At 53.7% G+C, this 24,689-nt stretch overlaps 2 protein-coding genes across 2 annotated transcripts in view; both read right to left on the bottom strand.

The window, feature by feature from the left end:
* The window catches only part of LOC122380363 (membrane-associated guanylate kinase, WW and PDZ domain-containing protein 1-like), a 48,231-nt gene extending 40,166 nt beyond the window's left edge, over nt 1-8,065 (bottom strand). Inside the window, exon 1 of the mRNA XM_043363452.1 lies at nt 7,403-8,065. Coding sequence (XP_043219387.1) covers nt 7,403-7,721 — 319 coding nt within the window. The 5' untranslated portion in view covers nt 7,722-8,065. The remainder of the gene's footprint in view (nt 1-7,402) is intronic.
* A 7,230-nt stretch (nt 8,066-15,295) lies between these two features.
* On the bottom strand, nt 15,296-24,689 carry LOC122380358 (transmembrane protein FAM155A-like). The gene is made up of 4 exons (XM_043363445.1): nt 24,029-24,689; nt 17,971-18,151; nt 16,719-16,963; nt 15,296-15,391 (listed from the first exon to the last, which is right to left on the bottom strand). Exons 1-4 carry the CDS (start codon nt 24,497-24,499, stop codon nt 15,296-15,298), a joined length of 993 nt encoding a protein of 330 aa, XP_043219380.1. The 5' UTR covers nt 24,500-24,689.

Here is a 24,689-nt window from a genome sequence, read left to right as displayed (position 1 = left end):
TGACACTTTTACTGCATGTGGCCAGCACACTGAGCTAGTCAATCGGCTCGCCTATCGGTAGGCCACAACTCCGCATCATCGTTATCGATTGGTCGCAATATAATGACATTATTGCATCTAACGTTTCCCTTCCAATATCAAACCGTCAGAACCAACAGCGCTTTTATCTGGCACTGAAACACAATTGCCACCCGTTGCCTAGCAATGGGGAACATTTTCATTCATTCGGACGACCATTCAATTATGCTTGTTTTCGTTGCTCAAAAAGCACGGCTGATTTCCAGATCGTGGCTGCTGATCAGCGTTCCCAGTAGTAGTTTACCTCTGTTCTGACGGACACAAACACCAATAACTTCACACGATAGGTAAGCAGCGGCCGCTAACCTAAGCTGGCTTCGAGCGGGGAACCACCAATAAACTGCACTAAAACAAGACAACGTGTCCTTCGACCAAGGCCAATGGCGACAAATGAGCCAAAACAATACCCAGAAACATCACTGATACATATTCAACAACAGACTAGAGCTTGTTGTTTTATGGACACACAAAACAGACAAAAAACGTGAGCGGCGATATCGTGGGTAGTTTGTCAGATAGTGATTCGGGGTACTCGGGTGGCCGGTTCGGGCTCAGATGGGCCGTCAGAGGCGGCCGAGTGGGTCGGTATATCGGCCGCATCTGGATAGGGTGGTCCCGGTTACAGGGCGCTGCACCGCGGCTGACCCGGGGGACTCATTCACAGCCTAAACCAGCGGCCACCACTGACAGCGGCAGCCGCGGCGGCGGCGGTGCAGCCAGGAAAACTGCCCTCCTCGCCGTCCGCCAAGGACAAAAGGTTGCCGGCCGCCGGGCTGCATCACACCGGGCCAGTTTAATTGTTGCAAGGCCATTGCAGCGGCCCGGCCGGCGGTGTGCCCCGCGGGAGATGTCGGCCCGACACGGCACGGCGCAGGTCAGTGAGGAGACGAGGGTCGGGTGTGGGGCTCTGGGCCGTCCGCAGACTGACCGGCAGTCGCGGCGGCTCTCCACTGACCTGAGGGGCTCCCGGACCGGTCTGTCCGTCCGTCCGGCTGTACCGCCGCGCCGGCGAGTCGCGCTCACCAGTCACCACACTCGGCGAATCACCACTGTCACCAGTCACCAGTCAGCGCGTCACCACTCGACCGCTGCGGTCACCACACCACCCGTACACACCAGGCCTCCCGCGGGGCCGCGACTGGACTGGAGCGCCGCGGGCAGCGCCTGCAGTGGCCGGCGCCGGCCCCCCAAACTCCAGAGGGCGGCCGAGGCGGCGGCGCGGCGGCGGCGGCGGCGACGACGCTGCCGGACCGGCCGGACCGCTGGGGTACACTCTCTGACAGCGCGCGCGGAGCGGCGCCGCGCGGCGGGCGGCGGTCGCGGCTATTTGTGATCGCGCCGCGCCGCCCGACGGCTGCCCCTGCCGATCAGGTTACTGGCCCCTGTCCCCGCCCGTCGGACCGACAGCACGAGACGACAGCCCCTGGCGGTCCCCCGTGGGTCCGGAGCTCCGCCGACCCCTGGCCGGTCCAGGGGCATGGGAGCCCGCGCGCTGCTGGGGGAAACGTGGGAGCCGGGCCCGCCGTGAGCGATGACCTTGGCATGACGCCCGATGGGGGACGCTGGATCAGAGTAGCACCTGACGCGGCCCGCCACCGGCCCAGCGACGCTACCTGACAGGTGCCGCCGGCGGAGAGAGGGAGGGAGAGGAGAGCAGAGGGAGGAGGGAGGAGAGCGTCGGTGGTCGGCCGCTCCCCTGCTCCGGACGCCGGAAGTACCGGTGGTCGAGGTGGGAAGAATGTACCACTGTGACTGATGATACAGTCTCAGGCAGGGCTGCGGAGTCGATGGATTTTCGGCGACTCCGACTCCGACTCCGACTCCGGCTTTCAAAAACCAGCTCCGACTCCGACTCCGACTCCGGGCAGAATTGTCGACTCCGACCGACTCCAACTCCCGACTCCGACTCCGCAGACCTAGCAGGGCTGCGGAGTCGACAGATTTTCGGTGACTCCGACTCCGACTCCGGCTCGGGTTTCTAAAATCGACTCCGACTCCGAATCCGACTCCGGCCATAACTGTCGACTCCGACCGACTCCGACTCCGACTCCGACTCCGACTCCGCAGCCCTGGTCTCAGGTGAGATGAACTGATCAAGAAGGATCTCTGGAATTCAATCATCACCTCAATTGCTCAACAGCAAGCGTTTGCTCGACAGAAACGGTGATTTTTTTGCTGAAAATAGCCGAGCATCCGCTATCCGTCTCCAACTGGAACAGATCTTATTGAATTACAAACATCGATCGTCTGTCGCCCACATAAACAAACAGAGAGCTACTTCTGACGATTTACATCAGTGTCCGGGAACATCATCGATTGCTCCAAGCGGCGACTCTCCCGCCGACTACCAGTGACCCATTAGCGACAGAATGTCACCGATCCGTCATTGCCAGTGGATGTCGTGTAGGGAACGGAGACCGTCTGCTCAGCTGTGGATACTCGGACGCCTGTGAGGGCTATGAGTCGGTCTCTCTAGCACCGCCGACAGCCCGCAGACCGTCAACGCCGCGCTGTTCTGTCGGGAAGAGGCGGTGAAGGGACGCCAGGCGACCGAGAGGCCGAGGGACAGCGAGCGGGCCGTGCCGCGCGCCGGCCGGCCAGACGACAAATTGGTCGTCTGTCGGCCCGACCAGGGACCACAGACGGCCGGTCCCGGTCCCAACGAGGGGCGTGGTCCGGCGCGGGGCAGGGACCTTGGCTCCAGGATGGACTGGGCCAGGAATGGTGGAGAATGGTCAATGGAACTTCTGAGGGACAGACATCTTGGCTCACATTCCATTGTGCATTGTTGTTGGATGGCAGTGGAAAACAGTGTCCTAAAATTGTATTTCGGTTGGTGTGCTGATGAAAAAAGAATTTCTTAGGATGACAAAAAAGAGAGTAAATAGCTATAGTATTCTTGCAAAGGGGTGTAACACCATTGATTTTTATGCCAATTGATAAAGCAGGATTTCATGTCAGGGTCATGGCAGGATCTGAAAGAAAAGGTTGTGGATGCATTAACTGTCATGTGTAACCTGGCTGTCCGAATGTATGAAGCATTTATGAAGATGAAATAATGCCACTTCTGATTTTTGGAATGAAAATATTTTCTCATACGATGTGATTTTCCACCAAAAATTCTGAAAAATGGAACACTGGTGGAAAAAGGTTGCGAATGATGAGTCTGAGGCAAAGAACGAGTGAGGGTGGGGCATTCGAGGAATAAGGTATTCCACCCGACTCACACGTGAAAGGAAGTTGTTGCACTAAACACCGGATGAAACGTCATGCTTACGACTGCCATAAGTTAGGCACAAAGTCAGACAGGAGTTATTCAGTCACTTCCTTCCCCAATTTTCATAGTCCTTAAGTGGTAAGTCGATACCTAAATATTACCGCAATGGATACCTACCAGTTGAATCAATCGTATTATTTACATCACTCCACTAACTACGGTTGGTCATGGTCATTGCAATGACTGAAAATGGCCGATTATCCATAGACGACGGCAACACTCTGCAGCGCGTTATGATATAAAATACCGAGTAAAGCCCCATCGGAAAATCTCTCATTGATACTTGTGTCATATTGAATGCATCGCTCATGTCCCTCTTTACATCACAGGAAAGTAGCGATCCCATTAATCCGGCCTATATACCACTGTTGAGCCGTGTGACGGTGCCTTGTGAGGCGCCGCGCCGACTGCTGCGCCATACTGCCCAATCGGGGGCCAGGTGGACACCCCGGACTGACTCCAAACACACCGACACGGCGGCCCGCGACACTGAGCGACATCGTGCAGCGTCCGTGCGACTCCCCGGGCCCCTGGGCGAGCGGGATTGTAAATGAACTCAGACGTTAGCGGGCTCAGAGCCCAGGATGCAAATCAAGCGCCGGCAGTCCGTCAGATCATGTTCGTATTTGCGCCGGCGGAGCGGCGGACAAACGTGAGTTTTTATCGACCAAACAGGTGGCCGACAATAGGGGAGGGGAGGGACCGTGACGCCCTCACCGGCAGCACAGGGGAGACTGGGACGCATTATCGAATCGGCAACGAGGGGCAATACCGAGCAGTTCCACCGGCCTGGACAGGACGTCCAATATTCAGAGAGCCGATCACCTCATTGCTCGTCTCATTTGCCTTCCACGGGCCCTGAAGTAAAAAACCAACATGAAGATCCAGCCTGGTTTGATCGTCCTCCGTGACACTGACACTGGACTGAAGGGATGGAGTCGCACCCCTTGACACCTGGTTCTCACGGTGTGTCGAATGGACACGGCACCGGACCACTGACAGAGATAACCTGTCCCCGCTGACAGACCGACGTGGCCAGGCGATCCTGCATTGACAGCCCGAACCAATGACATAACTGTCACCGAACCACCTATCAAACCACCGACCAGAACCACTGTATCGTCCGAACCACCGACCAAACCACCGCCATGAGACCGAACCACTGAACTGACCGAACCCACCGTCAAGCCACCAGCCTCTGATGGAGCGGCCGTCAATACGGTTTGCCCGTTTGTGACTTCATTTCCGACAGGTACGCAGGCGGCAATCACGGCTCATTGCGGCGCACTTCTCACACATTACCAGCCCGATATCAGGTGCACCATTATTTATGGAGAGTCACACAATTCATCAAAGACGCCGCAGAACACTGCTCGTCTACTGACGGCGTTGACAGCAGTGGTGTTTAACATGATCACCGCTCACACACCCAAAGTAATTCGGTATTCACAGCCGGCAATCAGGAGCAACCGGAACGGCTGGCATAGAATCACCGGAATGGGGGTCACGGAATAGTGTCACTGAATCTGTCACGGAATATGCGTCTCGGGATAAGCGTCACGGAATGTTTCTGACATCCACCAACTGACCCTGAAGAAAATATTAGAACGGCCTATAAGAACACCTGGCACGGAGCGACATATGAGGCAAATCGCACACATTTTGTTGAAGGAGCTGCGGACCCACCAGCCGCTCCCATACCCGTTCTAAAATCATCCTAACATAGTCCAGTATACCGAGCACACCTTGGCGACTCATCAGTCAAACGAAAGGCGTTTCACCGACCGGTCGCGCCCCTGACACCAGGTCAGCGGGCACTGCGCAGCTGTATGTCATCTCCATCCCGCCGCATACCGCGCACAGGACACCATGGTAACCGATGAGAGGCAGCCAGCCGGTCACTGGAGGACATCGGCCGACAGCTTACCGCTGAATCTGAGCCGGGGTTTCGGCCGCCATGACAAGCGGTCGCCAAGGGTGGCGGTTGGCGACATATGCAGATTGCAGGAGTCTCTCCGCTTACCGCAAAGCAGGCGTATTACAAAACATGAGCGGTGGGGCGCAAATGTGCTCCTGAATGAATGTGTAACGAAGCTGAACGACAGAGCTACCGAGCGGCCTTTGCATGAGTCGCTCACATGATCCTCCCAACATGCGCAGCTGCAGCTCACTAAACGACCCCAAAATTGCTTTATAGGACAATAGTAAAAATATAACCCCGCAGCAAACAAAAAAAAAGAAATAAAATAAAATAAAATAAAATAAAATAAAATAAAATAAAATAAAATAAAATAGAATAACATAACATAAAATAAAATAAAATAAAATAAAATAAAATAAAACAAAATAAAATAAAAAATAAAAAAGCAATGTCTGTTATTTTTATACCTAACTAGATCAAATAAAAATTGGTTTTCTTGAACGGCTACATGCATACTGAAAGGCACTGAAAATTATGTAAATTATTCTCTTCGAATATGCAATGAGCGCAAATCGGTTTATGTAAAGCCAAGCATAACCAGCTCAGTAGTTCAGCGGTGACATCCTGTTCTGAATTTCTCCTCCCAGCTCCTCCGAATGGCTTCCCGAGTCCGACCGTCCAGTTAGTGTCGTCTGAACGGCCAGGGACTGTCTCAGAGGAAGCCATGCCGCCCCCCCCCCCCGGGGGGGGGGGGGTAAGGGGGCAGTTCTGGCCGGGGGGTACACCGGCACCGCGGGGAGGAAGCACTTCTCTCCGGCCCCCCTGCCGACTCCGCCCCCTCCCCGGTGGGACGCTCCATAGTTGTGGGGCTTGTCAAATCGATGGCACGTGTGTGCCGCAGTGTTCCTGCCGCGTGACCTGGACAGTGGACGGTGGACGGGCTGGGATGGAGGAGGGCAGCAGTGTGATCTACCTACTGCGAATGAAGCCGAATCAGAAACTGAACATTGTACACTTGAAAAGCATGCATTGGAGTTTGGACTGATACCTACCTAATTTGAAAGCACTCGCCGGAAACAGTCACAGACCCATTGGAAATTGAGCACGGTTAGTAATATTAAACTGATGGATGTCTATCCAGCTATCCAGCGAACTTATGTCCTTAGTCAAGTAGACAGCCAGCTTTTAACGATATCCACCGCCTTCACATATTATCCAATGTCCGGAAATAACCACGCCCCGTCTTGCCCAGCAATAAAGGCAGATATTTTAGCCTATCGTAGACCATCGACCTATGGCCCGGCCCCTACCCCACCCGCCAGCAGCATGCGCCATGCGGTTCGCAATAATCTCTTTGTCAGTCCTCCTTTTCAGCCGGGAGGGGGACGATGCACCTTCCTGGAGACGTGAGAGAAGAGATGAAACACAGGGAAGTCCGGCACGGTCTGTGTGTGATACCGGTCTCCTCCTGGGGCCCGTCGGAATGACCACTCTCCAGGAGCAGTAAAACGGAGCGGGTCTCAGGAACGTTCATAGACGCACAGAGAGAAAGGGAAGGGAAGAGGAGCGGAGGAACGGGTAGAGCGGAGCCGAGCTACACCGGAGGCGCGTTATACCGGGCGGGGTAACTCGGCTGAGTGAGTGCTGTGCTGAGTCACAGAGGAACACTCGCTCGGTAACACGACACAGCAGCTGGCGGACGGATGACCGTCGGTCGTCGAATGATGACCGTCAGTCAGTCCGTGACACAAACGGTCAGAAGAGGCTGAACCCGGCAGACAGTGACCGGACGGACCAAGGCAGTTTATACCGGACGGACCAGGTTTCTTCTCAGTTTTGATAGAACCAGCGATTTCTATAGGGAATGTTACTTTTACATCAATTTATATGGCTTAAATCAAAATAAATTCAGTTTTAGCTTACATACGGAGAAAGAGGAGTTTCAAAATAAAAAATAAAACAAGGCATAAGACACGCCAGGATAACGAGCTCTCACTGCTAATACCATCGACCGGCGCACACTGGGGGCGGCCGAGTCTCATCCGCCGGTCGGGTCACCGCCCTCCCTCTCCCTCTCCCACTCCCTCCCTCTCCCTCCCGTCGGCGCGGGCCGCCGGGTGACTCACCTGGGCCGAGCCGCGCCGTCCGGATCACCACTGGTGTGCCGCTCCTGCAGCAGTGCTTCAGCCAGGTGGTGATGTCCCGCCGGGTGTAGCCGCCCACCTTCTGTCCCTGCACCTCGACCAGCACCTCACCGGGCTCCAGCCGACCCGAGATGTAGTTGACCCGCTCGTGCTGGACGGCGCCCACACAGCCGAACTGGCCCTCCTCCGAGCCGCCGTCGATCTCGATGTAGAGCCGCTCCGGGTCGGCAGTCAGCACCGTCTCGCGCAGGTCGACACTCCAGTGGGCTGGTTCGCCGCGGCGCGCGCCTCCCGAGAGCATTTCCACATGTCACTCGGCGGCCAGGAGCGCTGCGCGGTCGCCGCCGTCCGCTCAGTCGCGACCCATGTCGGCCCCGCCGGCGAACCCAACTAGCCAGCGGACGCTAGCCGCGCCGCCCGCGGCCACACGGCACTAAACGATCGGCGAGCGGTGACACCGCGACCGCCAGCAGCCTGCACACCGCGAGATCACAGCCTCCGGAAATCCGAGTCCGCCGCCTCCACCCCGCTTCGCCAACTCGCCAGACTGGCTGTCGTAAACAAATTTTGAAAGCGTCCCCGGCAGCGCGCATGCGCAGAGCACAGGTGTGCTACGCAGGTAACCGGGTCGGCCCCCGCCCGCCAGTCCACCTGCGGAGCGCCGCTCCCGACCGGCAGAGCCATCTGTCGGCGGAATACGTAAAGACGGTTTTACCAACTCCTCGCTGGTGGCAGCACTGTGCAGCAAGCGCTCAGCGCTCAGTGACCAGAGAGACGGCTGGCCTGCCACCTCTCGGAAAAGTTCGGAACTAGTGAATTCACCGGGAATGGTTCAGATTGACTGAGAATTGTCGGTGGTATTACAATATAAGTGACATATTCTTCAGAAACAATGTGCATTGTGCGATATTAATTTCAACCAACGTTCAGCAAGTCACTGCAACATATCAATGCCGGCCCTTATAAAAAGAAAACCAGGAAAGAGGAAACGGAAAATTTCACCGAAGAACTGCGGTGAGTACGAAGTTCGTTTTCCTTATAATTGCAATTTAATTCGCACGTGCTGTCTGCTAGTATGATGCAATAGCAATGCAATATGATCTGATACACCGTTCACAGCTGAAATGAAGGCAATCTTAGTGTTGCCTGGCTGGCGGCCACTGGCGTGTACTTACCACTCAAGCAATGTCGCTAGGTCTTTGCTTTCCGGTAACCATATTCCGGTAATCGTTTCCGCTAACCATTTCCGGTAACCACGTGGTGTATGAATACTATTCAGTAATCATACACGTGTACGGCGCAGTCGCCGTTTCTTATAATTGTAGTGCCGTTCTGTGCAAATAGGTCACAGTGTCACTAGACTCACACAGTCCACGGAGACCAGGCTCCAGGGATTCACCATCGCGAGAAGTGAGAACACTTATTCTCTTCAGCCGAGTTTGGAACGGTGTGAAACCGGAAACAGCTCTTCGCGTGTAAATTGTTTAGTCACCGGCTTTCGGAACCGGAAGTTCGAGGTGTTGTAAATGAAAGAGAAACATGCCAGGCGGCTTTTGGCTAATCGGCAATATGACCGATTAGCCAAAATGGATATCCATTCTGCCATTATTCAGGGGGTAATAATGAAAGCTGGTACCCAGGTAATAAATCTACCAAATTCATGTCATAATGCAATGATATGAATTACCTACCTAAATGAAATTCGAGTCGCACCCATGGCTACCTTTTGACTTATGAGCTATTTTCGTAGTTTGGCATTTATGCTTAGGAGCCAGGAGGCAAGATAGATTAGGTAACATTAGATCTATTAGATTACATGAATATATGGCTTTAAAATAGGTATGTTTTCCTGCATATATAGGCTTAGCCAAAATAGGGATGGCACCTCAAGAGTCAAATTCAAGGCAGCACACAAAGGGGGGGCACACGGACCCGTGCCCCCTCCCCATTTGCATTGAGGGCTCATTTGAGGAAATGGGTCCCTAATATTTAGACTGATGCCTAAGTGGTGATGGCACCTCAAGAGCCAAGTTCGAGGCCGCACACAAGGGGGGCACACGGGCCCGTGCCCCCCCCCCTATCCGAATTGGGGGCCCATTTGAGACGGCCTTCGGCCGCCGCAAATGGTCCTCAAATGGGACCCTTATCTTTAGACCGCCTAAAAATGAGTTGACATGATAATTGAAAAGACCAGGACGGCCCATCTCGGGCCCCAGCAGGCCCATATGAGTCCATGTAGGGCAACTTTTTCGGCTGGGCCCTGAGGCCCTCCGGCATGGGGGCCCAGTTTGCAGGTTGTGCCACCCCCCCCCCCCATTCAAAAATCCTGTGTTCGCGCCTTTCCAAATTGAACAATGAGCGTACCATGCTACTGCCAACCCCTATGGAAGGGCTTTGCTACGGATACGAGACGACATGCATTAGGTTTTCCGTATTAATCAACGGACCTTGACCTTTGGGCTCAAATTTTGTAGTAAGTAACCCGGTTCCCATGGGGCAGTGGTCGAGGGTCAGAGCGGTCCCAGGCACCGCGGGGATCCAGATTCCAGAGAGCTGGGGACTGTGTGGGGGAGGCACAGTGTTCTGCTCACTTCGGGGGGGGGGGCTGTACCCCAACAGTTTCGCTTTCTTTAAAAAGAAGAAGGGAAGAAGGGATGCCCCAATGTGGGGGTATTCGGGGAAAATGCCCCACCCCCACCCCCACCCCCACCCCCTTAGCACCGCCCGGAATCGATGAAAATTTGCGTTTTTTCGAGAATAAAACGAGAACTAAACAGCCGGTATTAGGAAAAATGTTTGTTTTTAACTGCACAGCAGTGCTTAAATAATCGAAATCGTATGAGTTTTTTTAATTTGGAGAAACGTTTTTGGGCTATGCCCCCTCACGGCGTCCAAGACCGCCTTTCTGGATCCACAAGTATACAAAGGGTCAGTCTTTGTTTCTTGTCGGTGTTTTTTATAGATGTTCTTGCAACAGAACGATATTGCAGCTTTTCATGCAACATGCCTATCCTTCACATAAGGAAGCACAAGATTAAAACGCACAGTCAACATCAAGCACCCATTTAGGGTGCCTTGCAACTCAATCATGTTCAGGGCATTACAGAACCAAGATTCCTCCCTTCGAAAGTGTGTGAATGGTGGATTGATTCGTAGATTCTGTGGATTTGCATTGCGTCGAAAACGTATAGGTATTACCTACGAGAAGACACAAAGTCAACAATCGGTTCGTCAGTTTCAAAAACGTCTTTGATCGAAATATTTTTTTCAGAAGTGTGATTATCGTTTTGATCCGAAATTCAAATATATCATGTCATTTCTCCACATTTGAATGAAGCATAGTTTTTATATCGGCCTGTACAAAATATTTTCTGGAAGTTTAGCCATTTCCTTTAGCCCGCGTCGTTTGATGCGACAATGCCGGATGCCGCTGGGGAGACATCAGAGAGACGCCGCGCCGGCCGACTGACCGGGCCGGATTCTGCGACACCCCTGCAGCCGACCTCTGAGTCGTCCCAGCTGCAAACGACGCAGGTCGGCCAGCCGGGCCGGCAGACATCGGTCCGGCCTGCGCAGCAGACTGGCCGCGCTCGTAAGGACGCCCATCGCAAATATGGTGACCGCTTCAAATGAACTGTTACGGACGCGATGTGGCGTTTTTATTTTATCTTAGTTGGCTCAACGTAATAGCTAAAAGCACGGTGGCACCTAAAGGAAAATTAAGTGATTATCTCTCTTGCTATCTCTAACTATCTCTTTCGTCTTACGTTACTTCAATCACAGGCTATTCAATTCGGATCTATGAGTTGGGTGTCGTCATTTGCACCTCGCTCCTCTCATTTCCTTTTTTTCCCGGTCGGTATTTGGTTGTGCCGCCGCGGTGTGCCATTCCGAGGAGTGTTGGTCCGCCACCACTGGCTGATGATGAATACCTACGCCCCTCCCTGCGCGCCGCCCGTCTATGCCGAGAGGAGAGGAGCGGGCGCCGTCCGTCCCCTGTCAGTGGGCAGGAGAGGGTCCGTTCGTCCCCCTAGGCCGCGTCCCACGAGATCCGGCTGGCTTCGCGCGCCTTTGACCAGTGCCGCCGGCCCCCATTCAGGAAACCCAGCGAGTGATTCGGCCCGATACCGACGGGGCTTCGCCAGACGATGACTCCCAGAGGCATAGCTGCAGCTCCGCCTTGGGCGAAATCTGACTCACATTGTAGCATTATATGTAATATAATGCAAATAATTACATAAATTATATGCATGATGTGCTCCCATCAGCCGCTGCAAACTCGACTCGGCCATGAAGGCGTCGCTCCAGCTGCATGCTACCGGCGGGAACCAAGACCAGGTTTGCTTTTGGTCTGCCTGTCTCTGTCTGACCACGTAACGGTGGGCGGCAACCGTGAACTTGCCCACAAATAGTTTCGGTGTTGGCTACACTGAAAAAAAAATGTTTCACCTTTGAGTAGGTACCTACCTACCTTAATTTGATGAGGAGGAGGTAAGGAAGAGGAAGATATCGAGGAAAAGGAATTACATAGGCAGCGAACAGAGAGAAATATTGAAACACAAATGTGGTCACTGACACCAACATAGGCATTGAGGCACTCGAGCCACATCTTTTGGATAATAATGTAAAACAATGACACACATGTCCACATCAATTCCGGCAGCTTGGATATAATGTAAACAGGATACCGATTGCCGGATGGTCTTGAGAAGCAGGATTGGCACCGCGAACGCTGCGCTCCCGCTCCGCACGGCCCCGCGAGCCCTGCGGCACAGCATACCTTCAGGCGCCGACCACTCCTGCCATCTAGCGGACTGAAGCGTAATCACTCGGCGCTGCCGGGCTGGGGCCGGCCGCGGTCGGCGAAACAACACGATCTGCCAAACTGTTAGCAGCGGGGAGAGATGACTGAGGGTGCCGCGGAGGCTGGTATGCTTTGAACATCCATCGATTGGGGTGTGCTGGTGGTGTGTAGTGGAGGCCATTGCTGAGGCTGGTGGCAGGTCTACATTGATGTGTCCAACCTTAGACCTCTGTATACAGAGGTCTATGGTCCAACTCATTCGTGTTTCACTGCCGAGTGCAGGCCTTGGTCAGTTCATTTGGCATATTAAATCATGGCAAAGCCTCTTACGTAATGGCTCGTAAAGTAGATAAATACTATTTTATCAAGATACAATTTCACTTTGATACTAAATCGATTTTTACAGCATACCTACGATTTTTCCTCGTATTAAAAGCTCAGCCTCTTTCAGTGCGACAATTCGTCAGTAACCAGTGAGTAGTGCTACGACAAATAATTTTGAACACACTAGGTGAAACTGCGGGGTGTTGTCGAGTGTGGTTGATATTTTAGTTTCTCATACCGCTCAGCAGAAGCGTGGGGAGTGGCAAATGCAGTAGGAGGCGTGACTTTTCCCAGCGTTATACCCCATTCAGCAGCATCGCACCGCACACATAGAAACAAAGGTTATCGTATTAAATGCATCTTTATCTACTTCACAAACGTTGCAGCGATTCACACGATCGACACACAGAATCACATTGTTCAATACTATGGGGAATAGGACTAACGGCTTCATGTAAACCTAAAAACGACATTGCCCAAACGTTATTCTAATCAAATGTAACCGTTCACAGTCAGTAACACCTCAAAGCAAAACGTCACATAGTTTATTTAGGCAAAATTGGTCAGTAGTACTCTCCTGCGTTCGCGCACGTCCCGTGGCCCGGCGACTGCCGCCCCCCATGTCCCAAAGCGAACCAGAGCTGTAAGCTGGAACAATATCTGAATAGCGGCGCAGTTTACCACGGTATCGAGCTGCCTGCGTGTCACACCCCGCGAATAACTTTACTTGTGGCGCTCACAGGCGCGGACGACCTCATAACACATTGATAACATGCGGCGGCATCCCATGCGCGTCCCTGAATGCGTCACCAACTCAAATGTTATGGACGGTCTTCCACCGAGCCTGCGTCGCCCCCCGCCGGCGTCTGTCAGGAGGGGGAGGGGAGCGCATCGGCCCGCCGTGGCGCTGTGACCTCACCCCTGACCCGGACCCCTCCGCGGCCGGTGCGGCGGCACGCGGCTCCAACCCCCTGGGCGGCCTCGCCAAACAGCGGGGAGCGGCTCTCACTTTGGCAACCCTTGTGCGTTTCAGACATTTCGTTTGACACCAAAACCGGTTATCGGGACATAAAAGCGGATCGTATTTGAAGCGTTTTAATGGCGATGAAACGAGCGTTTCGAGCGTGTGCTCCCGCCGTTCTGAGAAACCGTCTATTGTTCTTTTAGAAGGCTGGCAGCTTTAGTTTTGTAACTGTAGATCAAAGTACAATATTTGACGTATCTCCGGTAACACGAGGCTATATCTGGAAATAATCTGCCGTCGTTATTGATAACAGGGCTTTGGCCTTACTGTCAAAAGCATATTTTTTCCAACACTGCGTGTGGCATCCATAGAAGCTGTGTCATTGAGAGATTATAAAATGAAATCATTTGAATCCATCCATACTTTGTTTCTTCTGATTTCGTTAGCTCAAATCGAATTGAAAGGCTTGATGATAAACATCACGCGTAGAAAAGAAGTCCGTGTGATGTAGTGTCACCAAAGTGTTCTATCTCAAACACGTTCAATGTCCACTCACATCATTTGTTAAAGTGTTTGATCAGTAGGTACTCCTGCGCTAGAGCTCGAATTTTGAAATCGATTGAAAGGAAGCCAAGATCGGACGTCCATCATTTTCATGATAGTTCTCGAATGGGCCTTGTCAAACGTAGCCAAAGTTGCCATGGGCTCTAACAAGCTGAATTTGTATTGTTGTGGGAAGGTTATCTCAAAAGTGGTACATTTATAAAATAAGCAGGGGTGTTAAAGTCTTTAAGTGAGATGCGCTAGACTTCCGAAAGGCAGACGTTCATATATTTTGCTGAGTGGAAAATGGGCGGAGGGCAATACAGCAATATAACTGCCACACTATTGAAGAGAAACCTTTAAATTTACATTACAATACGTTATGGATGGATGCGAGGAAAGGGAACGATGGAGAGATAACTCGAAAAGTCTGATATCTCTCAATGTTGCATGATACGCCGTATGAAATCCGCTGCTGTCATTTATACCTATCTTGAACATTTGCGATGGACCAAACAATGACTTGGTTACCAATGGTCACCAATGCGATTGTACCAACACAATGTAACGAGGCCCCTTGGTGACATATCGTTATCAACGACGAACTCAAATATTCCTCGCTACTACATGCGTTCCTTCATCAACTTTGTGGACTTGACGAGGTCGCTCATTTGTCGACAAAGAGAGATTAAGATGAAAAGACCTTAATGTAAAACTAATGAGCGTTATGAATGTTTCAGGTCAGACTGCGCAGTGCTGGGGAAAGAAGAGAGTCTAATGCAGCTACGTATGTTCATAGATTGAGATGGACAGATGAATTTTAAGCTGTGCACAATATTTTAAGTTGACGTACAAGCGGACACTGCCAGCCGGCCGGACACTTCATGCAGCTGAAAAATACGTGTTTGTGGCCGCAGTCTGCGCTGGCTGCTGGCGCCAGACGCGGCTGCGGCCCTAAAACAGGTCTAATATAAAACTCGGAGAGCGGCGCGCGCGTCACTGTACCCGTACCTGGGACCTGGCGTCCCGCCGGCCGGCCGGTCCGCTTCGGCCCCCGGCCCGCCGGTCCGCCCGCCGCGGCAGATGCGCGCCGCCCGTATCACAACACCCCCTCGCAAAATGGGACTAGACTGAGTCGGAACGGACCTGGACCGAGCCGGACCGGACCCAGACCGAGTCCGACTGGACCCAAACTGAGCCGGACCGGACCCAGACTGAGTCAGACTGGACCCAGACCGAGTCAGGCCGGACCCTGGCCGAGGAAAACTGGACCCTGGCCGAGGGAAACTGGACCCGGACCGAGCCAGGCCGGACCCAGACCGAGCCAGGCCGGACCCTGGCCGAGTGAAACTGGACCCAAACCGAGTCAGACCGGACCCAGACCGAGCCAGACCGGACCCAGACTGAGTCGGACCGGACCCAGACCGAGTCCGACTGGACCCAGACCGAGTCAGGCCGCACCCTGGCCGAGGGAAACTGGACCCTGGCCGAGGGAAACTGGACCCGGACTGAGCCAGACCGGACCCGGACCGAGCCAGGCCGGACCCGGGCCGAGTGAAACTGGACCCGGACTGAGCCAGACCGGACCCAGGCCGAGCTGGACCGGACATGTACCGAACCGAACCGAACCCAGCCCCAGTTGGACTAGACTCGGATAGATTCGAATCAACCCGGACTAGATCGGAACTGGAAGGGTACAGACCAGACTCGGATCGATTTTAGATTAGATCCTGACTCGACTCAGGCCAGATCTGGATCGGACCCAAACAGTACCCAGATCCAACCGTGACCGAATCCATGCAGAACCCGACCGAGATCTGGATCAGAAACATACCGGATCCAGACTGAGCCCAGACCAGACCGGACTGGATCTGAACCGAACGTGGATCGGTTCCGACAGATCTGGATCAAACTCGACCCAAAGATTAGATCAGATCAGACATGGACTAGACGGAGTACGGGCAGGACCTGAAATATCTGAGCTGAGCCCATAACTTCGAATTTCGAACCGTTACTGAACCAAATTCGGACCGAATCCGAACAGGTTAGGACACAGCTGCGGTCCCTTAGCAGTGTCCAGCACCGCTTTTGGGGCAGCGAGCTGAATGTGCCCGTCCCACATCTAAATATTTTCATCCGCATCGTATAAAACAGTGCACAAATGACTACGTAGAAAGAAATGTGTAACTTATCTAAACAAACGATGTCAATAACTAAATATTTCCTACAACGAACACTTTGTTGGCCTTTTGGTTATGACACCATGAATTGAAGTACGCCTGAAAGCTGAGAGTGTTGTGGCGTCTTGTGCGGGTCCTGGCGAGCCGATCCAGCGGACGGCGTTGCTGGCCGGTGGTCCCTCGCCCCGGCGCCGAGCTGCGGCGCTCCACGTCTTGTCTTCACCGCGCCACACCTCGCATCCACTGCGCCACAGCGCCCGCGCCGCGCCGCTGGAAGCCTCGCCACTCACTAGACGCGCGAGGCTACGTGACACTGTCTCGCGCCACTCTCGTCCTGGTCCGGTGTCGGCCGGTGGCGGCCAGTACGCACAGGGCAGCAGTCAGCAGCGCCGAGGGCGCCGGCCGCGCCGCCAGGCTGCCGGCGGCGGCCGAGCCGTGGCCGCGCCGGTGCCGCCGCCGCCGCCGCGCCGCTCTGACCCGCACCTTGGCCGCCGGCGAGTGTCTCTGCAGCTGATTGAAGCGCACCGCCCAGGCGCCGGCGGAGGCGGGGGCGGCGGGCGGCGGCGGCGGCGGCGGCCCCGCCTGGCCCGGACAGGCGGCCGCCGCGCTGCACGTGTCCGCACTACACTCGGGCTGGTCGGGCCGCACACAGCACGAGTGGTAACAGCAGTCCGGGTCGCCGTACGTGGAGCCGGTGGTGAACGGTGGTATGTCCGGAATGTCGGGGTCTGCGGACACAGAGCCGAGCTCAGCCGCAGCCACACAAACCGGTATAGAGGCGGACATACAGTGGCACGGTCACCGGCAATCAGCTGAGAACTTTGGTAAATTCACAATGCACAGAAGGCGTCTTTCCTCACAGCAAATCGACTGGCATTCCTGGTTTCCTGTTCCACCTACTTCAAACTACGCTAAGCTCCTTTTGTCAGTAAAATATTTCGTAACTGGTGACTCATCTGATTGGTGTTGCGATAGTCAAATGATTAAAAGAAATTGTCAAGTTGTTTGCCTTCATGAATCAGGCTCCCTAGATTTAATCTGCAGTCTGCACCACCATGAACTCAAAGGACTAGTTATGAGACTTTAGAGTTAGTCGGGAGAAACGACCAAAGCAGAAAATGCAACAGTAAACGAGTGACCATGGTAAGGCTTCAAAGAGTCATGTAAGCGTTCTCCGCGGATGGATCAGGCGCTCGGTATGGGCTCTCGGGGTGGCACATTACCGTCGGCATGGGCTCTCGGGGTGGCACATTACCGTCGGTATGGGCTCTCGGGGTGGCACATTACCGTCAGTATGGGCTCTCGGGGTGGCACATTACCGTCGGCATGGGCTCTCGGGGTGGCACATTACCGTCGGTATGGGCTCTCGGGGTGGCACATTACCGTCGGTATGGGCTCTCGGGGTGGCACATTACCGTCGGTATGGGCTCTCGGGGTGGCACATTACCGTCGGTATGGGCTCTCGGGGTGGCACATTACCGTCGGTATGGGCTCTCGGGGTGGCATTTTACCGTCGGTATGGGCTCTCGGGGTGGCACATTACCGTCAGTATGGGCTCTCGGGGTGGCACATTACCGTCGGTATGGGCTCGCGGGGTGGCACATTACCGTCGGTATGGGCTCTCGGGGTGGCATTTTACCGTCGGTATGGGCTCTCGGGGTGGCACATTACCGTCGGTATGGGCTCTCGGGGTGGCACATTACCGTCGGTATGGGCTCTCGGGGTGGCACATTACCGTCGCAGAAGAAGGCGGGCTCGCCGGCGTACTGCGTGGCGGCCGATTTTCTCTCCGACGGCAGGAAGAATGGACAGACGCGCTGCACGCGCTGACAGTGGCTGCGACACGGCCGCAGCCGGCGGCCCTCGGACCCGCAGAACGGGACGTACATGGCGCACAGCCAGTCGTGGTACGCCTCCTGAAACCCACACAGACATAACGTCAGACTCTGTCCATTGTTATACATGGCCGTACCCCATCAGTCAAACGGAGCGTCAAAGTCGCGGCAGGAAGGTTGTCATCGCATTCATAACAGTAAGTTGAGCCGTGGCGTTGGACTTATCGCTAAAACACGTGTATTGTCAGCTGCGGCGTTGGTTAAACAGAAAGGTAGTTATGTCCCAGGGTGTAATGTCCCGACCAGCGCTTGATGGAGCACTTGCATTACTTTTGTTTGTCCTATTCACTATCGCGCAAATTAAATGTTTATTAGGTACACATGTTTTAGTGTTTCGTCTTTTAGTTGTTGGCAGGTTGCAAGACCACATAAAACAGCGGAATGGCCGTAGTAATATAATTGGGAGCACACTTTATGAGGCTCGCTTTCGTACCTTGACCTATGATATCGATAAAAGCAAAAAAGTTTCCAGCTGCGATACGGGACAGCTAAAGTTAATTGCGAGAAGCTCATTACGTCTTGCTCGCCTCCTGGATGGGGCCAGGAGTGCCGGAGTGGATGCTGCTGGAAGCACAACGATCACATATATTGCCACTGCAGCTGTTCATTTCGGTTTACGATAATGCAATGTCCAGCCACCGCACATGCTATACCTGGGCTGGCCTTGTTACCAGGCCTGGCGGAGAGCCAAGTAGCGCGGCCAAACGCCCTGGGAGTAAAGCTATGCCGCAATGCGGCCATGCGCTCGTATGTACAGTTTACACGTAAACAGACTTAGCCAAAACTCTCACTGTCTGTGTGTGACACTGCGTGTGAAAAACTGTCTCAAGGCCGGAAGTTTTAGTGCAGCAGATCTCCGAGAGCTAGACTGTACCACAGTACAGCTAACGCCGTGAGATCGACTGCGCCGCAGTACAGAAAAACGCCGGGAGTTAGACTGTGCCGCACTACAGCCAAACGACGTAAGATAGACTGTGCCGCAGTACAGCCGAGCGCCGTGATATAGACTGTGCCGCAGTACATCTAAACGCCGTGAGACAGACTGTGCCGCAGTACAGCCGAGCGCCGTGAGATAGACTGCGCCGCAGTACAGCCGAGCGCCGTAAGATAGACTGTGCCGCAGTACAGCCGAGCGCCGTAAGCTAGACTGTGCCGCAGTACAGCCGAGCGCCGTGAGATCGACTGTGCCGCAGTACAGCCGAGCGCCGGGAGATAGACTGTGCCGCAGTACAGCCGAGCGCCGTAAGATAGACTGTGCCGCAGCACAGCTTAACGCCGTGAGATAGAGTGTGCCGCAGTACAGCCGGGCGCCGTAAGGTAGACTGTGCCGCAGCACAGCTTAACGCCGTGAGATAGAGTGTGCCGCAGTACAGATAAACGTCGTAATATAGACTGTGCCGCAGCACAGCTTAACGCCGTGAGATAGAGTGTGCCGCAGTACAGTTAAACGTCGTTATATAGACTGTGCCACAGTACGGCTAAACCCCGTTGGCTAGACTGTGCCTCAGTGCAGCTAAGCAGCGTGAGTCACACTATATATCGTTAGTCTTAGTACAGAATGCGCTGACAAATCCGAGTAGCATGTAAACTAACTCGACTTCACTAGACCAGGGTCCTAACCTGACCGGACTCCAATTGACCATGACCTGAGGTCAACACTCACATGGATCCCATCCTAACAAAAAGGATAGCATGTGACGCGACTGGGCAAGACAAGCGTTGATTTGGATAACCCGTTAAGTTGTCCATTCCGCAGGTAGGGCGTTGGACTCCCGGAAGTGAGAGCCCGGGTTCGAGACGTTCCGGCGCTCGATTTTTGAGACTCCTAGCGGGGATGGTCAGTGGTTGGTGGGAGCAGCCGCGACCGATTGAAGTCGGTGAGTGCGACGGACCGTATCCGGCTTTGATGGTCACACTAAACTTTGACATCCTAATTATCCCAATTACCGGTACGTCTGAGCGGCCGGCAGGGGTTGGGGAGTACGCTACGCAACAGCTCTGCTGAACGTCGCGGCCCCCCAGCCTGGCAATTCGTCCATTCAAACATACGAGGCTTTGTAATTAATGGCTTGCATGTGGCTAGAGTGATTTTACTGGGAAGGTCCAACTCAAGGATGGGTAAATCGATCTCTAATGCAGCTTAACAATCGCTAACTTAAATTAACGCTTTGACCTTCTCATGCAGTGCCGAAACGCGAGTTGCCCAGTTATTTACCACGTCAATGCGTCATGTGGCGTTACCGTGGCAATGTAAGTAATGTGGCGTTACCTGTGTCGTGTCATGTGGCGTTACCTGCATGTCGTGTCATGTGGCGTTACCTGTGTCAATGTGTCATGTGGCGTTACCTGTGTCAATGTGAGTAATGTGGCGTTACCTGTGTCAATGTGTCATGTGGCGTTACCTGTGTCGATGTGTCACGTGGCGTTACCTGTGTCGATGTGTCATGTGGCGCTACCTGTGCATAATACAGTTTCTGATGTGTTGTAATGCGTCAGTGTCGTCAAAATGTCGTGTCCGGTGTCGCAAGCACCACGTCCGACGTCGTGCTTAATCGCGCCCCGAGGCGCTGCGATCTACATGTACCATCCAGGAACATGCCAGTGCTATGTCGGGAACGGTGGTGAAATCATGCGATGTCGTGCCATTTTTAGTTTAGAGCTCATATTTTGTGTGCCGAGATTTTCTAAGGTCAAAAGCCAGCGGTGCTTGCTGCGCACATTCCGGGTGGAATTCTATTGGAAATTTCAGAGTGTCTAGGAAAAGCTGGATAGACATGGTCCCGTTGCCGATCATATTCTATCCGGATGATAAGAAAACACCCGCAGTGAAACATGACCGGTGTGGGATGATCACTAAGTTTTGAGTCGCTGCACCTCAAATGGAAAGTCAGATATTACGTTGTGGCGCAACAAACTGAACCCGAATACTTTTTAAGCGAGCTTCAAGTTTATCAGAGTAATTAAAAACATTCGGGATAGGATAAAGGACGATTATAGGTAGTAGGACCACCGAATGATTTATGGTAGCGTTTACCAAAAACTATTGGTTTGTGGGAACGTCTTCTAGGTACATACCTAAAGTGCTTGTTGAAGCTCGGAAATACAAAGTAAACCACAAAGCGTGTGCACTACTTAGTAGATAATGGATGAAGACGCGTAGTAGGGCAGAAAACCGGAAGTGATCAGAGGTTTGAGATGATGACGTGACCTCAAGAAGGTTGGAGCCTTGGAAAGGTGCACGATCCCTGGAGGAAAGTTTTGGTGTCTGGATGGCATTTTCAGAGCATTCCATTAACCAGGCTGTCATGCGGGTTATAATGACATGCTCTGTTCATATGTTCCTTCAGCAAAGTGCAGTTGAGGCCTATATGTATGCCTAGCCAACCAAGCGCATTTAAAAGCTCCAAGAGCTCCTACATCGTGTGTATGAGCTACCACTGTGTAAAGATGATCTGACCAGACCTCGTGGCAGGACACTAACAAAGCTAAGGGACGACCTGAGGGCTCCGAACGATGTAAGAATTTATCTTTGCGAAGCCCAATATGACGCAGGATGCCTCAAAATCAGGCAATCAATAGTCTAAAGTGGGCTTTAACCCTCGCCCGTAAACGGCGATCTGCCACCTTCGCCCATGCAGGGGGGGGGGGTGCGGCCCCCCCCTTGGCGTTTGAAAACGGAGCGTCGTAGAGCTTAGCGGAAAAGACGAACGGATTGCTCTCGCCGAGATCTCGCGATTGGTGGTATGTTTTTTGGTCCTAGGTCAACATTTGACCTACTTTTGACCGGTCAAAGGTCAAGTTTTCGGAAAAATAGACTTTTTCAACTTTCCGCGGCGATTGCGGCAAAACGGTGGGAGATATCGACTTGACACCTTCACTATCGTGTTCCTTGATCAATTCTCTATCGTTTGGTATGTATTTCGTTTCCCTAGCTCTAAAAATGGCGCGTTGGGAGCGCCGGAAGTCGGCAAGGTCACAGTCGGCGGCAGAAATTCGAAAAATAAAAATTTAAATTTTTGAAATCTGATTGTATTTTTGGATTTGGAAGGTCCATTTGCTCCCTATAGAAGCTAATATTGCTGCATATTCCCATTGAGGTGACAAGAATCAGCAAAATAGTGGTTCGGGCGCTTTTCAAAAATAGTACCGGACGCTGTTCCTCTTGTGACGTCATAGCTCCGTGACCTGACCTGACCCGGTCAAGTTTCTTATACCATATGATAGCCAATACTTGCCCCAACATGCATGGGAAGTTTCATCACGATCCATCAACCGATGTCCGTACCACCGGCAGGAAACCTCGGGCGTTGGCACTCAGTTTGTGAAAATCCGGCCGGAGGCTGTTCCCTTTGTGACGTCATAACTCCGTGACCTGACATGACCCGGTCAATTTTTTTTATCAAAAGATGCGCAAGGTTTGCCCCATAAGGTACCCAAAATTTGGCGGCGCTGCGCGCCGCCGTTTTTGCACTATTTCCGAAAAGCCTCAGGGGGGGGGGTTGCACCAACCCCCCCTACATGGGCGAGGGTTAATGGAGGCCAAAGGTAACGGTAGCTTTAAAAGACATAGAAAAGCCCAGTTGAACCTGGCTCACCGCTGAGCGGCTCGTCAGAATAAGTTATGCGGAGAAAACATGGTTTTCTCACGCGGCATGCCTTTCCTTTTGCACAGGTAACTATACGCGCCTGTCATGTTATGGCTATATTAGTTATGGTGGTCATCGTACTGGCGTCGCCAGTTGCGCTCTCGGTAGGTAGGTAGGTATGTACTGCTGTGCCATGTTATTAGATATCACTCGAAGTTTTCATGGACCATGTCGTTTCCATCAGACACCATGTCATGTTACCGTGTGAGCACGCCGTGTCATATTCTGTGCCGTGCCGCGTTGCTGAGCTGTGCTCTGCCAGCGTCACGCTGCTACCATGCCATGCTGTGTGCCTTCCTACTGTATCGTCCCTGTACTGTGTTACCATGCCGTGTCGCTGGTGTACCGTGTTACCGTGCCGTGTTACCGAGCTATTTACCATGTCGCGTTATTGTGTTACCGTATCGTGTTACCATGTTGCCGTGCCTTGTCGCGTTACCGTGCCGTGCCGCGTGTCTAGGCTACCGTGCCGCGCCGTGTTACCGTGTGTTACCGTGTTACACGGCGCCGTGCGGGCGGTGCGATACGGCCGCCGCCAGCGCCGGCCGAGTCGGCCAGTCGGTGGGGCGTCAATCAATACTGCGCCCGCCCTCTGCCCGGCCGCTCCGACCTCTCTCCCACCGGGCCGTGCCGACACAAATTGCAGAGGGGCCACTTTCCGGGCCATCATGGGACGCAGACGCGGTCCTCAAGATGCGAGGTACATGGCGCCGGGGAGGGGCGGCCTCTCGGCACATAGCGGACTCGGCGCCGGCGGACACAGGACGGCCGGACGTGCTCGGCTGGCCCTCTCCCGAGCGCACAACGAGCTGAACTATCGAGCTCCTCGTGCGAGAGTGGGTGGAAGATTTTCCATTAGGATAGACATGGTGTAAGAATAAGACAGTCGACTGATGGCGATTAGGAAACATTGGGGTTCAATGATCACCTCAGAATGTTGGCTTGTGAAAAGGCATTGTTATACAGAACGTAAATACCCTTTTCCTAATGAAACAGCCCATACATTCTGGTGAAGGTCATTTGGGTGTCACATAAGATAAAACGACTGGTCAAGGAGCATTGTTTCTCAAGCAACACGCTTATCAATGAAAAAAGGCATTGTTCTTATCACATGCACCCATGTCGGATTTCTATGAAGTAAATGCCTATGACGCTTAGGCCAAACAAGACATGCTTATAGCACATTGCTGTTTTACCACGACAGAACGGCGTTATCTGCGGCTGTCGCTCCTCCAGCCTTCGGGTGACTTACCTTACATTGAGAGCAAGTATAAATCACTGAGTAGGTGTCGGTGCAGTCGAGTCGGTCCACAATTGATACGAAATTGGCGTAATGCATTTCAACTAGCCTATCACGCTCCTGCAATAATTTCACACGCTCACGGCAGTCTTGGCTGGTCCTGCCGTCCGACAGGCTGGCTGTGCAGTTCAACGCATCATAAAAATTGATTTGACAACAACTGTTGAGGCCGGGGAGAGGCGGCGACCCGGTGGGGTCGGTCGCACTGCGGCCGTCACTGTCCTCAAGGCACTGGGGCAGCGGGAGCGGAGCGCCGGCCGGGCAGCGCGGCCGGCCGCTCCGCACGTCCGTCCGCGAGCTGGACACGCCAAAGTTGTTGGTCAGGATGATTGTGAAGAGGAGCAGAGAGGCGAGACACCGCCGCCAGCGCTGCGACAGGTCCCCGAGCTGCGCGTCAAGCCGCGCCGCCAGCCAGCCGGCCATGGTGGCCGGCGGCCGATGCCGGCCTCGCTGCTGGTGCTGCTGCTGCCGGCGGCCTCAGCGCCCGCCGCATGACAGCGGCCGCCAGCCGGCCCTGTGCTCGCGCGCTGCACGTCTCGCCTGGGCCGCTGCCACCGGCATCACACCGCGCTCACTGCAGCTCACTCCTGGCGACGGCCATCTTGGATGGCGA

Source organism: Amphibalanus amphitrite, unplaced genomic scaffold (genome assembly GCF_019059575.1).
Source record: "Amphibalanus amphitrite isolate SeventyFive unplaced genomic scaffold, NRLGWU_Aamphi_draft 000096F_arrow, whole genome shotgun sequence".
Taxonomy (NCBI): domain Eukaryota; kingdom Metazoa; phylum Arthropoda; class Thecostraca; order Balanomorpha; family Balanidae; genus Amphibalanus; species Amphibalanus amphitrite.
This window is presented reverse-complemented; position numbering and strand designations above follow the sequence as displayed.

Bases quoted from the DNA above. Each gene is read 5' to 3' on its own strand.
- LOC122380358 (XM_043363445.1), bottom strand. From the start codon at position 24,499: ATGGCCGGCTGGCTGGCGGCGCGGCTTGACGCGCAGCTCGGGGACCTG. The intron at 18,152-24,028 runs GTAAGTCACCCG...TGTGGGTTTCAG, and splicing joins ATACTTGCTCTCAATGTAAG to GAGGCGTACCACGACTGGCT. The intron at 16,964-17,970 runs GTAATGTGCCAC...CTGTGTCCGCAG, and splicing joins GCCCGCCTTCTTCTGCGACG to ACCCCGACATTCCGGACATA.